The 14,743-nt window shown below is 46.9% G+C and overlaps 1 protein-coding gene across 8 annotated transcripts in view; it reads right to left on the reverse strand.

Annotated features, from left to right (window-relative positions):
- ADAM19 (ADAM metallopeptidase domain 19) overlaps positions 1-14,743 on the reverse strand; it is a 91,913-nt gene that overhangs the window by 30,315 nt on the left and 46,855 nt on the right. For all 8 annotated transcript variants that reach the window (XM_015472341.3, XM_059888804.1, XM_059888803.1 and 5 more), the window contains 3 exons: positions 10,509-10,692; positions 9,640-9,705; positions 2,398-2,469 (listed from right to left, as the gene is read on the reverse strand). In XM_015472341.3, coding sequence (XP_015327827.1) covers positions 2,398-2,469; positions 9,640-9,705; positions 10,509-10,692 — 322 coding nt within the window. The remainder of the gene's footprint in view (positions 1-2,397; positions 2,470-9,639; positions 9,706-10,508; positions 10,693-14,743) is intronic.

The following is a 14,743-nucleotide window of genomic DNA, read 5'->3' on the forward strand; positions in this document are numbered from 1 at the left end:
ATACACAGAGATGTGCTTACTTTCGAAATTTCCTTCCCCATCACGGGAAGTTCTCAGGTTTTGTAAAGGATACCACAAACAGGTTGTAAGCATGAGGCTGTAAACGTCCCAGATAATCCTCATGATTTTGCGCAATCCAGAGATCCTGAAATTCTATAAATGAGACCTGATTCTTGGGCTCCTTAAGGCTAGAGCTACATCTAACCTTTATTACACGCTATCTTTCATCTCACACACACGTAGTAGGAAGAAGGTTTACTTTAAAGCTAAGTACTAGAAGGCGTAGATACCAGAAATTCCCTGACTGGCCAAGCCCTAGAGAATACTGAGGCAGCAACTTAAAAAAAAAGTCATCATGGGGACTTTCCTGGTGGCTCAGTGGTTAATGCAAGGGGGCATGGGTTCAATCCCTGGTCAGCGAACTAAGATGCTGCATGCCTCATGCTTTGGCCTAAAAAAAAGTCATCACAGCTAAACCTAGGTCATGTAAGCAGGAGATGTCATCTCAATCCAAAAGTGGCAGGTACAGCCCCTGGTAAAAATAACAATCATAGCATCAATGTTTATCAAGCACTTTCTATATATTAAAGACTGAGGCTTAGAGAAGTTCAGTAACTTGCTGAATTCTCAGCAGGAAGCTGGCAGAGTTGGGATGAAGACTTGGATTATTAGACCCCAGAGTCTACCCATCCAGGGAATCAACTTGCCCCCAGGAAATTGTGGTGTAAATGGTCTCCAGATTCAGCAAAATATCAGTTGATTTCAATGGAAATTGTGATTTCCCTGTTTTGTGCCAGGTCAATCATTCCAGAAAATGAAGGGTTTGGATTCCAATTCAAACTTGCTTCACTAGGGAGCTTTTCAAGGACTTGACTTGGCTTTTTCATAGGGAAGGAAAAACATTCTAGACTAGGTCCATGATTCGGCAAATGAGTGCAGTGCATTCCAGTTTTAGTTCCGTAACAGTCCAGTTGAAGGAGCTGGGTCAGCAAGCCTGAGAGAAATGGGCTTGCCTGCCCTCACCCCAGCCAGGGGTGACTAACCTCAGCTGCAGATGAGAGAACCAAGGCTGCTTCACAGAACAAACCAGCAGACAAGGTTGGGGACTTCCAACAAGGATGGGGCTGGCTAGCGCCTCTCTTCTCCTTCCACTTTTCACTAGCACCCCCAGTTCTAACACCCAGACCAGCTGCAGAGTCCACAAAGGAAACCCAGCCAAGTCTCCCACCTGCAGTGTCTCCAGAACAATAGACATCACGTGGGTGATAACAGGGTCTACCCCGGGAAACAGCTTTTCTTATTTTCCCAGATGCTGAGTGTTCGGGCTGTGGGATCATTTCGATGTTATTGTTGAGGAGTTGAAGGCTAGAGAGAGGACTGGAGTGGGTCCCTGGAGTCCTCCCTTCCAGGAAATGCCAGTGTTGTGTTTAACTTTCACCTGTCAATGACCAGCATTCCAGAGTCATCTGAAGCAAAAATAGAGGGCATAGACCCTCCCATCCAATGACTCCAGAACACTACCAAATTTGCTTGTAAATCCCTAAAAATATTGAAGTTCTCTTGCTTATCCTCCAATATTTAAAAAAAATGATTCCCCCTTCAGACTTGGGATCTATGAATCCCTAGCAGACCAAGAGTTAAGCTTCAGAGATTTTCTGAGTGCCCTGAGACTGTATAATAAATGTGATCAGATTCTCACAGAGACCTGCAATACCAGATGATTAAAATCTACTTTTAAAAACTATTTACTACTTGCCTATCAAGAGGTCACTGCCATTCTAGGTTACCTCTTCTACTTCGTTTTGCATTCTTTCATATAAACAAAGTATTTCCAAGTCCCAGACCAGCCTATTCTGGTCAAGTTAAAGAATTTGGGTATTTCCTAAGAGCATGTTTTAAAAGAGCCTGACCTAGGAAAGTTAACCCTCTGCTCAGCCTTTCTAAGAGACAAAACCAAATAATTTTAGAACCGTTTAACAGGCGGAGATGACACAGATTGACCCTAAGCAATCCACTCTTCAACTTTAAGGCAGGGGTGAGGGTGAGGGTGTCAGAGGACAGTGCTCTGGGTCCTCAGCCCTATCTTCAGCTTTTTCCTTGGACTTTTATATTAGACATTGGAAAAAGCAGTCCACTGGAAAAACACAAATAATTGAAAGCTATTGGTTTAAATCAACCCTATTTTGTAAATTAAAAAACAAAACCGCAACCCAAACAAGACAAGTTACTTGGCTAGGTCCATGCAGCTGATGACTTGTGAGCACCGAGGCCCTGCAGCATCGCTACTGCCTCCTGGAAGCTGACAGGGCAGCTGCTCCAGGAAGAGGCAGGTCAGCTCCTGTGGGCAGCTCCACTAAGGTGCTGGCACCCTTCCCACAAGTACACACCTGGTCTCACCTTATCAACGTAATTGGCGATCTCCATAAGCTTGTGTTTGGTGGCATCTTGGTCCAGTCCATTCTTCTGAAACTAAATCGGGCAAGCAGAAGTAGATGAGAACCCAGAATCCTTCCCAGGACCCCTCATGTATCCCATTACTTGTCTGTGAATTCCTTCACTTTCTCCCATCTTCTGTGAGCAGTCATTTCCTTAGGACTATCTCCCTGACACAGTGTCAGCTCGGCGAAGGCAGAACTTGAGTCACATCCATCCTGGTATCTCCAGCTAACAGTTCAGTGTCAGGCACACAGTAGGCATGCAGTAGCTGTGTAGTGAACTGAACTGTCTTCCTCCAGCCTGTGAGGTCGACCCTGTTCTCCTGTCCCCCTAATTACAAGGCCTTCTGCAAACTCCCACTGGGGCTTAGAAGAGGGACCAATCCAGTCCTTGCCACAGTCATCACCCCAACACGAAGCCCCCATCACAGAGATCACCCAAGGTCTCCAGGCAGGTAATCAGTCAGCATGGTCAAACTGTTGCTGAACACCCCCAGTGTGCAAGGCACTGCACGTGGTGCTGGGCAGGACACAAAGTATGAGGTCCTGGCCCTAACCTTGAAGGAGCTTCAGTTAGAACACAGAGGGGATCAGAAATAACAACGAAGGCAGATTTTGTATTTAAGGAGTATGACATTGAAATGGGCTGAGAAAACCTGCACAGAAATAACTGCAACAAGAGGCCACGTGAATGACACAAAATGACTGCTAGCAATGAGGATCATAAGATCCTGGCGAACAGGCTTAATCTGGCGCATCACTCAGATCAACTGGAAGTGCCTTCCATATCAAGAAGGATTCTGAGGCTGCAAGGGGCTCAGCAGGAAAGAGTGCTGTGCTCGATCAGAAATGTCTGCCACGGGTACCAGGAGGAGCACATTTCCACAGGTAGCCTCACATTCATCATAACTGCTTCAAAAGGATATATCATATTCAGCTGCAATGATGAAGGAATGCTTCATGGCATAAAGATAAGATTTGCCACAACTGCAGCCTAAATTTGAAAAGAATAGATATGTCCCACACACTACCGTGGTAACACAGAATTACTGTGTTACCATCTGAATTACTCTGGATATACATGAATATATGTTACTTCAAACCTTCATATCCTTCCTCCACAAAATCCCACAAGAATATTCAAGAACACAAAGAACAGACACCCTGGGGTATTTGTCTGGATAGGGGTGTGTCTCAGCCTCGATACAGGGAGAAACCCGATTCCTTTTCTCCCACTGCTTTGGGACCCTGCTGGGTCTCCTCCATCAGAATGGCAACCAACTCATTTTCATCACTGCTTTTTACACAGTTAAATTCCATGTAAGACTCTGGGACTCAGACCTTTCCAAGGTGTCAATCCTGAAGCTTCTCTTTACTGAATCACTGCATTTTTAAACTGGTCTCACTGCACAGCAAGTGCTGCAGCATTTAGTGAATACTCATTAGAACATCAGAGGCAGACTTCATTGTCTTTCAAATATATTAATCCTATCTTCAAACAGCTACCTGATAATACCACCACAGTTTAAGGAAAGTATCATGCTGTCCTGAAGAGCTTCAGGCAGGAGTCAGTCAACTTTTTTTTTTAAATGGCTAGGTTGTTAATATTGTAGGCTTTGCAATCATACTGTCTCTACCAGAAGTACTCAAATTGGCCATTCTAGCTCAAAAGTAATCATGGACAATACATGCATGGATGTGTTTAAGAAAATATTTATAAAACCCTGGAGTGGGCTGGATCTGGCCATGGGCTATAGCTCACAGACCTCTGATGTAAAGAAAACAGTGCCTCCCCTTTACACTTTCTGGGTGGACACAGACACTACCACACAGTGCATCAGCTGGTCTTTAGCTGGCCCACGTCCTGTCTGTGTCTTGAAAGTCCTTGCACATCTGTTCTCACAGCTACCCTGTCTCCTCCTACAACATCCCATCTTGCTCTTCCCCTGCCTAGGTCTCCCGCTTTACCTAAGGAATGAATAAGCCACCCCAAGGAACTTCCCTGACAGTTCAGTGGTTAAAACTCTGGGCTTCCAAAGCAAGGGGAGCAAATTCGATACCTGGTCGGGGAACTAAGATCCAACATGCTGTACTTCGTAGTCAAAAATAAAACAAAAAGCTTTAAAAAAAAGTACCTGCTCTACCTTTCTAAAAACAAAAAAGCAAAAGACAAACCACTCCAAGTGCTCCAAACTAGGCCCAGGGAACTGCTGCTGCTGCTGCTGCTGCTGCTAAGTCACTTCAGTCGTGTCCGACTCTGTGCAACCCCATAGACGGCAGCCCACCAGGCTCCCCCGTCCCTGGGATTCTCCAGGCAAGAACACTGGAGTGGGTTGCCATTTCCTTCTCCAAAGCGTGAAAGTGAAAAGTGAAAGTGAAGTCGCTCAGTCGTGTCCGACTCTTCTCAACCCCATGGACGGCAGCCTACCAGGCTCCTCCACCCATGGGATTTTCCATGCAAGAGTACTGGGGTGGGGTGCCATTGTCTTCTCCAGCCCAGGGAGCTGCTTGATCATTTTTTCTGCTGAAAACCCTCTCTCCAGGCAGTAACGCCACCCTTGTCTCTACTCCCGATGCCAAGTTCAGAGCCCAGGAGAAGCCTGGCCTGTCTCAGCACCAGGTTATAAATCACAGATAAGGTAGCCCGCCCCGTCCCTGTCTTTCCGTCCTTTCAGATTAATTCATTGTCAGGAATACATTGCTGCCTGTGGAGGATATAAGGCCACTTGGAGAGGGAGTGGGGGAAGAGGAGGTGACGGGGGCAGGGATTTGTGAGCCTGTGGGCCCAGCCTGGGCTCTCATATCCTCCATCCACCCTTGTCGTAAATCAGCCAAAGCCGGGACCTGGGAAGTTAGCACAGAGCCTATCCACCATCCACAGAGTGGCAAGAATCATGGCCTGTGGCAACACCTGCGAGGCTCCTGGTGGAGGCACTGTCTTCTAGAACAGGAGACAGTTCTCCAGGGCACCACAGTCCTGAAGGCACCCAGAGCCGACACTTTTCCTCCAGGGATTTTGCTGTGACTCTGGAGGTCAGGAGACTAAAGACCCCAATCCCTAACTGGCCCTCACTTATCCAGCTTCTAGACTCACACCCACTGAAATCTTAAAACCCGGCACCAAGAGTCCTCTGGGGAGACTGCAGGGCCAAAGGGCAGCCTCACCACACCTTTGCTTTAGAGCAGCTGTGTTTCTACACTCTTAATTATCCGGGTCCCAGGAGCTGTCACCTGAACAAAGATTCTGTGGCTCAAAAAAGAAAGGATATTGCTGGTCCAGTGGCTAAGATGCTGTGTTTCCACTGCAGGGGGCACAAGTTTGATTTCTGACTGGGGAACTAAGATCCCACATGCCACACAGCATGGCCAAAAAATAGGGGAAAAAAAAAATGGCTCGAGACCACCATATTAGATGACCTTAGGTGTAAGAGGGTCCTCACCCCTGCTTCAGCTTGGAGAAGTCTGTGGACTTTTATATTAGACAGTGGAAAAGGAAGTCCCACCAGGAAAACAAAAATAATCAAAAGCTACTGATTTAAATCAACCCTAGAGGAGCTTAGGTTTAAACCAGCAACCCTCCCACTAGGGCAGGTCTGTGAGTCAGGGGCCAGGGCCGTTAGCCCCTCCCAGACTGCATAGCTGCGGCTTTCAAATCTCCTTTGGCTTTTGTTCCCCAAGTCACTCCCCCAACCTGTACACACAGCAGTCTCTGGAAATGAAAACAGAAGGGAAAAAAAGAAAAAAAAAAAAAAAAGGCTGCTGGAACAACCAATAACAACATCAATTAAAAAGCAAAACTCCTCTCAAAGCAGAACAAGATGTTCCCTCGGTCTGGAGGGCCCAGCACCTCCTTCTCTGCCCAGTAAACTCCCAGACACTGAAGGGCCACCTCCTGCTGCCTCCAACACTGGAAGGCAGCTCCCCAAGCATGAAGCCAAATATTCTCCCCAACCCCATACAGCCCCCAGGACCTGTGCTGTTGGACTAACCACCTGAGAATAAGCCTCTGGGGAGCTGGTCAGGAGCCCAACTTGTAACAGGAGGTAAACCAGCAGGGCATAACTTCTGAAAGAATGACATAGCCCAGGGACACAACACAAACCGATCAGAATCAAATGGGGCCAAAATGGCAGACAAGACTAGACCTTAATCGACAAGTGAAATGACATACCAAGAGGTGATGTGACAGTTCCACCATTAAAAGACCAAGGAGTGGGCGGTGGCCCACATCCTGGAAATTTCCACCCCCTCCCCAAAACAGTTGGAATAATCCTCCCACTCATTAGCATATGAAACTACCCAGCCTATAAAAACTAACCACACCAAATTTCACGGAGGCATTCGCACCCTGTGATGGCCCACACTGTGTCTGTAGAGTGTGCTTCTCTCTGCATCTGAATAAAACCGCTTCTTACTTATCACTTTCTCTCTCACTGAGTTCTTTCTGTGATGAGACATCAAGAACCTGAGCTTCACTGGGTCCTGAAACCAGGTACTGTGGGTTTTGGCTGGGTTTGAGTCCCAAGCAGGGCTCTGGCTTGGTTCGAGTCCCAGCCATGTGGGTTTAAGTCCCAAACTGGATTTTGTCTGGGTTCAAGTCCCAGTCTGAGGTAAACGGGTTCAATCTGGATGTAGTGTGACAGACAGGAGTTTGATGAACGCTGTCAAAGGGAGGCTCAGGTGAGGTGCAACATTAGAACTAGGGAGCGATCAGTTCACCTCACCTTCCGCGCCTGAAAGATATGTCAGTTATGTGGTTGAGCTACTACATAGACTGAGAATGAGGTAAAATACGGCTAACTTAGGCGAACCTGAGGTCTGACCACGCTCTTTAGGAGTCAGCTTCTGCCGGGAGCCGGCATATTGCATATTGAGTGTAGCACTTTCCACAGCATCATCTTTCAGGATCTGGAATAGCTCAACTGGAATTCTATCACTGCCGGGAGCCAGTGTGAGGAGCTCCACCCATGACAAAGGTCATGAGGAAGGAGGCTTGGCATACGCAAAGGCGGGATCGAGCCTCAGGAGTCCCCCTGGAAATTCTCGAGCATCTACCCCCAAAACCAGAGTCTGCCTACTTTCTGCTTTGTGCTTTCACCTACACCTCTGACTTTACGGGGGGCTGTCCCCCACTACCTCTCTCTGAAAAAAGAGTTAGCTTACAGCTCCAGTTAATAATTCCTGGGTGTGACAGTGTTTCAACCTACAAACTCCTTTGGAAGTCCTCTAGCCTGCCTGAATAGGTTTTTTCCGGCCACATGTGATTGTTCAGAGCCTCCCAACTGTGAGAGGCAGGAGATGTTCTAAACTGTCTAAACACAGATTCCCTTGAGTAGTTAAAAGACTGATTAGAAATTGTATTGGTGAAGGGTTTTTCACTTGTTGGGCCAATGTTTGCTGCTAAGTCTCCATAGCCCTTACCTACTGTGTCCTTGGCAGTGTATTGATTGATATAATGGGTGTATAGAAATGTAAGTAGTAGCCTCAATGTTTGTAACCTTGGACCCTTGAGTTAATTCTTTTCTTGATTGAGCCCACCTCACCTTTGCCCTATAGGAATGCAACTTTATCCAGTGCTTTTTAGAGGATGGCGCCTGACTTTAGAATAATCACCTTTAGAGAAAAATAAGTTTCTTAAAATGTTAACAGGCCTCCTGGCCAGAAGATGATGTAAATCACCTAAAGTTTTGCATATGATAAGTTTGAAAGCCTGGCTTCGATTAGGATCAGGAACTGCTGTCCTTGCATGACTCTAACCCTCCCCCCATTATCCTCTATGCACAACTTAAGGTATAAAACTACTTTGGAAAATAAAGTACGACCCGTTTTTTGTTCACCGAAATTTGGTCTCCCCATGTCGTTCTTTCTTTCACCTTCTAGCTGAATTTTTCCTCTGAGGTGGGGAAGCTCGTCAAGCCTACTAATTTTGCCTGGGCTTCTAATATCTGACCGGGGAGGCCTTAGTGTCTCCTCTCCTTCTGGAGAACGGGAGAACGCCTGCGGCCTTCGTAGGTGACGTAAATTCCCTGCTTTGGAATTTTATTCAGCCTCTTTTCTTCACTGAATTTCTTCGCTGAGCTATCCTTATTTCACCACTCTTTATATCCTTAATTAACATTTAATTAAGCAATTGTTTCCTGATCCTCCCCGATGCTGTCCCTGCTTCGAATTCCCTGGACCCACCGGGGCTGGACCCCAGCAAGCTTCAACACCACCACCTCAGGAAGGTTTCCCCCAGTTCCCAAGACCACACTGGGTCCCGTTATCTGTGCTCTAATCCTCTCCAATGAGCAGTCATCACACTTGGAACTAGAGAGTTTTTGTGCTGCTCCTGTAAACTCTGCCATGTGGGGGGGCAGGTCTGTATCTCCAGGATCTAAGCACTGTGCTTGACACATAACAGAGAATCAAGAAATCAATGACTAAATGAAATGAAAGAGTGAGGGAAATGAGTGTTTATTAAATTTTAGAAGCCAAGGCACATGAGAACCTAGCTTGAAGAATATGGAATTAAAGGCCAAACAGCTACTCCTTTACGTCAGTAATTTTCAAACTTGCCTGTGCACCAGGATCACACAGAGGCTTGTTAAAACATGGATTGTTAGACCCCAGCCCCACATCTGGGGATTCAGAACATCTGGGTGCAGCCCCCGAATCTGTATGGTCACAAGTTTCTGGGTGCTGCTCACGCTGCTGGGCTAGGGACCACATTTAGGGAACTCCAGCTTAGGTACTCATTTGGCACCAACATGATTATAAAAATCGACCACACATTGGCAGGAAATTGTATTCAATCAGATAAATATGCTCCTTATCTTTGCAAAAAAAAAAAGTTTTTTTTTTTTAAATTTCTATAGAGAATTCATGGACTCCCAAAGAGTAAGCACAAAAACCTAAGGATCTCCCAGATCTGGTCCAAGAGTGTTAATCCAAATAACATTCTTTGTCCTGATTTTCTGATTAATGTATTGAGCTTGAACAGACTTCTTGATTTTTTCCCCAACTATGTTTAAAATAGCAAAAAGAGCCTTTGGTCAGATTTAAGGTCAAAATTACATGGCAAACTGAAAAAAGATCCATTTTTTTCATCATTTCCCCCATTCAGCATTTTGGCACTTCAGCATTTCCCCAAAGCAGTTTGAAGGCTGGAATGGAAGTGATTAAGAAAGTGATTTTTCTGCTAAACCCCACTCCCCCTCCTTACCTCTGCATAATCAGCCACAAGGTAAAGCTCCACATACTTCATGGAGTGTAAATCTTCCCTTTTCATCTAAGGAAGAGACATAAGCACATCAGAGCTATGGAAATGGTGGACCTGGCCTCATTTTAAAACACTGCTCAGAAGCGGTGGAGTTAATAAGCAGTGAACCTCATTACCAGGTTGCAGAGACAACTCAGCTATGATCGTCTCACCATCACCCTCACTACACCCTCTGCCCGCCATCTTGGTTATCACTGGAGTCTGCTCTGGGACACCAGGTCCAGCTTTTTAGTCTCCAAAAATAATGAGCTGGCTGTCCAGTGCAGACAGAACAGAGGCCAGCATACTGTGAGGGAACATGCTGACAATCAAATTCCCAAAAATATTTAAACCACGTACCTCTATTTTTGGTATAAATAAATACAAGCATTTTGTGCATGTGGTTAAGTGGCTATTTCAAAAAGGGAGGCATATATTTTTTTTCTCACATTTTAAAGTTTCTGAAATCAGCACCTTAGAGTATTTTAAATGAAGTAATGTTTCCCCCAAAGCAGTTATTCTATCAAATACAAGGGTTTCTCACACTCAAGAATGACTTAGACTAAAAGGAAAATGCTGGGACTTCCTTGGTGGTCCAGTGGTTAAGACTCCACGCTTCCAATGCAGGGGGCACAGGTTCAATCCCTGGTCAGGGAACTAAGATCCCACATGCTATGTGGTGCAGCCAAAAAATTATTTTTAAATAAACAAAAGGAAAAAGCTATTGCCTCCTTCTTAGCCATCTCCATTCAATTTAGAAATATTTCTGGATCCATGGAAAGGGTGCTCAGAAGGGATTATCTCCCGGCTGACTCTTGTACTGAGAAACTCACCCTGCGAGGTCGCTTCTTGGTCTGGTTTGTAAACTGGGGGACCCAGTCCCTGGCGGTGGGCTCGAATCCACAGTTCCCGAGAGGCAGCTTGAGATGTTCGGATCTGTAAATACGGTGGTGGCTCTCGCTGTCAGGAAGGGGCTCGATGATATAGCTGAGGTTACTGCTCACTATAATCAGTCCTCTGTCAACAAGAGAATTGGAATCTCTGGTCAAATACTATGGTCCTGGAAAAGCCCCTTGTTTTCCCCATATGCAAAATGGCACAGCTGGTTTTGATCAGTGCTTGTTAATCTTATTATGGGGTCATGCACTCCCTGGTGAGAATCTGATGCAAACTCGGACCTCCTCTACAGAGAAACGTATGTGGACATGAGATGTGGTGCACAGTTTCAGGGTGTGAAAGCCTATCATGGAGAAACTCGAAGGTTCTAAAAGGGCTGGAACAGAGACAGTTAAGACTTGTAAAGGATGGTAGGGCTAGAATTCCAAAAAGCCTCCCAATCCCAAACATGGCATACAGCAAATCACAGGTCAGAACTTTACAGGCTGAGAAAGAGACAGTATGTTGAGAACAGGAAGAGTGCTGGTCTAGGGGAGAGGAGACCCAAGTTCTAATCTTAGCTTCAATATTAAATTGCCAAATGCTCTTCAACAAACTTCTTCAATCACTCTGTGCCTCAGTTTCCCCAGATGCAAATGTCAATGTTAATTTTCTAACTTCACAGGACTCCTGGGACGATTAAATGGAAAGACAAGTATCTTTGTTTTTGGAAGCCAAAGCTAGAGTCGTCAGCTACCAGCCCCAGTTTCCCTGGATCAGCAACGCAGCTCTGTGGTGAGGTGGTGGCCACAACCAAGCATATATGACTACTTTTTCCTCTGGGTTACATATGCTAACCTTGGACTCTGAATAAAGATGTACATTTGTTCATTATATTCTTTCACTCGTTGAGTCCTTACTCTGTGTTAGATGTAACCTAGACACAATCCTTGTCCTTGAGTAACTCACATTCCACTGGGGGACAGACAGACATTCATTCCACAAATGCTTCCTGTTATGTCAGGCATTGTGCTAGTTGCTAAGGATGGAGTAGTAAACAGGACAGATAAGATGCCTGCCCTTATGGAGCTTAGAGTCTGAACTAAGAGTATATAACAGTGGAGAAGGCAATGGCACCCCACTCCAGTACTCTTGCCAGGACGGAGGAGCCTGGTGGGCTGCAGTCCATGGGGTCACGAAGAGTCGGACACGACTGAGCAACTTCACTTTCACTTTTCACTTTCATGCCTTGGAGAAGGAAGTGGCAACCCACCCCAGTGTTATTGCCTGGAAAATCCCAAGGACGGCAGAGCCTGGTGGGCTGCTGTCTATGGGGTCGCACAGAGTTGGACACGACTGAAGCGACTTAGCAGCAGCAGCAGCAGCAGCATGTAACAGAGAAGACAAAAAGCTTTCCCCACCCTTAACCCTGATGGATTGGACACAGCTGCATGGAATGCTGCATCATTGAGGCTTCTGGGCCCTTTATCTGGATTCGGTGAGAAAGAGTGCCATGACTTATTATCAATCACTATCACCAATATCAATGGAAGGGACAGCAGAGGCCCATGTAGCAGGTATCTACCATCCTTGACACTACAAGATGAAGAGTGTGACCAGGGTCCCGGGGAAGGAATATCCCAGCCATGAATCCCAGGAGTCCCATAGCATTTTGTGTGCTCCAAAACCTCAGGCTCTATCCACCCAGAAATCTCAGAAGGTAAAGGACCTGGCAGGACCTCTTTTAGGCTGTCTCAGCTTCCATCCCCACCCTGGACCCCTCCAGATCCCCGCCCAGGTTTTGCCCTTTGGGAAGAGCCTGCGAGGCTCTCGAGAGACAGTGCCAGGTCCTAGTCAGCAGCAGCCCTTCCTGGAATCCATCCCTGGTTGACCTCGTTCTAGTGCCAGGGAGCCTGACGACTTTCCGGCTGCCTCGCCCAGGCTGACACAGCAATCCCGAGCCAGCCCCCAGCGGGACACCTAAGGTGCTCCCTGAGCAGCTGGGGGTGGGGATGGAGCAAAGACCAAGGGTCACATCCACTCCTGGGTCCAGACGGGAAAGGGCAGAGGGCAGAGCTGCTGTGGGCATCCTGTTCCCAAGCTATCTGCTCATCTCGGCTGACCAAGGCCCCTCCCGACCCCTGAGTTTCCCCCAAAGGCTGCAAACATTGGAAGCAAAGGGCCTGACCACAAACCAGGTGACGGCTTTGTCTGCATTCTGCTGTGGCTATGGAAATAACTCAGTGGGTGGAAAGTCCCGGTGTAGCTGACAGGGCATCGCCTGAACAAGCCTCTAGGCCAAATAGGACAGAGACCACACAGGATTCTGGTGCAGAGTGAGCAGCAATCATGGCTATAAATCATTGAGTCTGCTATCGACCATGCACTGTGCTAAGTGTTTTACTATTCATACAAACTTCTATGATTCTTACAAATATTATCCTCATTTTACAAATGAGAAAACTACGGCTCAGAGAGGTTAATTAACTGACCAAAGTCACACAGACCAGAAGAACCTAAGCAGCCTGGTTCTATGTCCTGGGATCTTAACCATGACCTCACACTGCCTCTGTCACAACAGCCCTGTAGAGTGGCTATCAGTGACAAAAATCAGCAACTCTCCTCTGAGGTGTGATTGGCCATCACCCAACTCGCTTGTCTGAAGTAAGACACCAGCTGGGAGAGGCATTGTCTACTTTTCCTTTTTAGACACCATTTTGGGGAGAGTTAATTATGTGCCAGGCTTCCCAGAGTAAAGAGTCTGGAGTAAAGAGTCCCCCTGCCAATGCAGGCGCTGCAGATTAGATTACCGGATTGGGAAGATACCCTCGAGAAGGAAATGGCTACCCACTCCAGTATTCTTGCCTGGAGAATTTCATGGACAGAGGAGCCAGGAAGGCTCTACAGTCCATGGGGTCACAAAGAGTCAGACACAAAGGAGTGACTTAGCACACAATTATATGCCAAGGGCTCTGCGTACAATTGTTCTTATTTCATTCCCACATTAATGCTATAAAGCACCATCATGGCTCCCATTTTATAGATAAGGAAACTGAGCCTCAGGGAAATTAATTAACAAACTCTCATGGGCATAGTGTGGCCAAAAATTTAAGGTCTGGCAGAGTCTAGACCCTACGCCCTTAACCTCTGTGCTATCTGCCTCTACCAGTGAGTTCCAAACCTATGAGTCAGAGATAACAGGATAACAGCTCCCAGAGCTATCCATTAGAATATTCTACAGAATGTATTAAAAATGTCTATGTCCTAGAGACTGTCACACAGAGTGAAATAAGTCAGAAAGAGAAAAACAAATATTGTATATTACCACATATACGTGGAATCTAGAAAAAATGGTACAGATGACCCTATTTGCAAAGCAGAAATAGAGACACAGACATAGAGAACAAACATATGGACACCAGAGGGGAAAGGGGACGATGGGATAAATTGGGAGACTGGGATTGACACACAATTATATACAATATATAAAACAGGGATCTAATGAGAACCTACTGTGCAGCACGGGGGGAGGGGGAGCGGGGGAGCCTGTGTCCAGGCCCAGTCTAGGAAATGCAGATTCTGCAGTCTGAGAATCTGCACTGTGAGCAAGCCCCAAGCAATCCCCTGCACAGTCACACTCAGCAGCTCTGACCTGGAGCCCAGGCTCTGGAGGGGCCCGTCTTTTCACAGAGCTCCAGGCAATCCTATTCCAGGGAGTGGGCAGATTACCACTGGAGAAACACAAGCTCAGAGTGACCTTGAGGGTCCTTGAGCAATAGGACTCTATGGCTGCTCTCTGCCCCTCCTTCATGCGGTCCTCCATAACTTGCCTGTGTCACAGCTGCCATCCCCCTACTCCCTAGGGTGGAGAAGAGGCAGGCAGGGGCCCCAGCATGTCACAGGGAAGCCAGCTTTGAGAGTGGGGGGACCTGTGAGAACCTAGTTCCCAGGGGCCTCCCGTCTCACCTCCCCCAAGCCCTGCTAACTGTCCTTCCCTGAGCACTCCCCAGTCATTTCTCCTCCTAAACATCTCTGTTGATCTAATTTGTGAAATGTAAGCACTGGCAGAGCTTCGCCTGGGGGTGGGGGTGGGGGCTCTGGAGGGGGACCCAGGAGGCCGGGTGGCCAGGACCTCACACGCAATTCTCCACTCTGCTCTGCATCCTATTCCTCATTGTTGAGAGCTTGATAC

The sequence above is a fragment of the Bos taurus genome, chromosome 7, assembly GCF_002263795.3.
Source record: "Bos taurus isolate L1 Dominette 01449 registration number 42190680 breed Hereford chromosome 7, ARS-UCD2.0, whole genome shotgun sequence".
In the NCBI taxonomy this organism is placed as follows: domain Eukaryota; kingdom Metazoa; phylum Chordata; class Mammalia; order Artiodactyla; family Bovidae; genus Bos; species Bos taurus.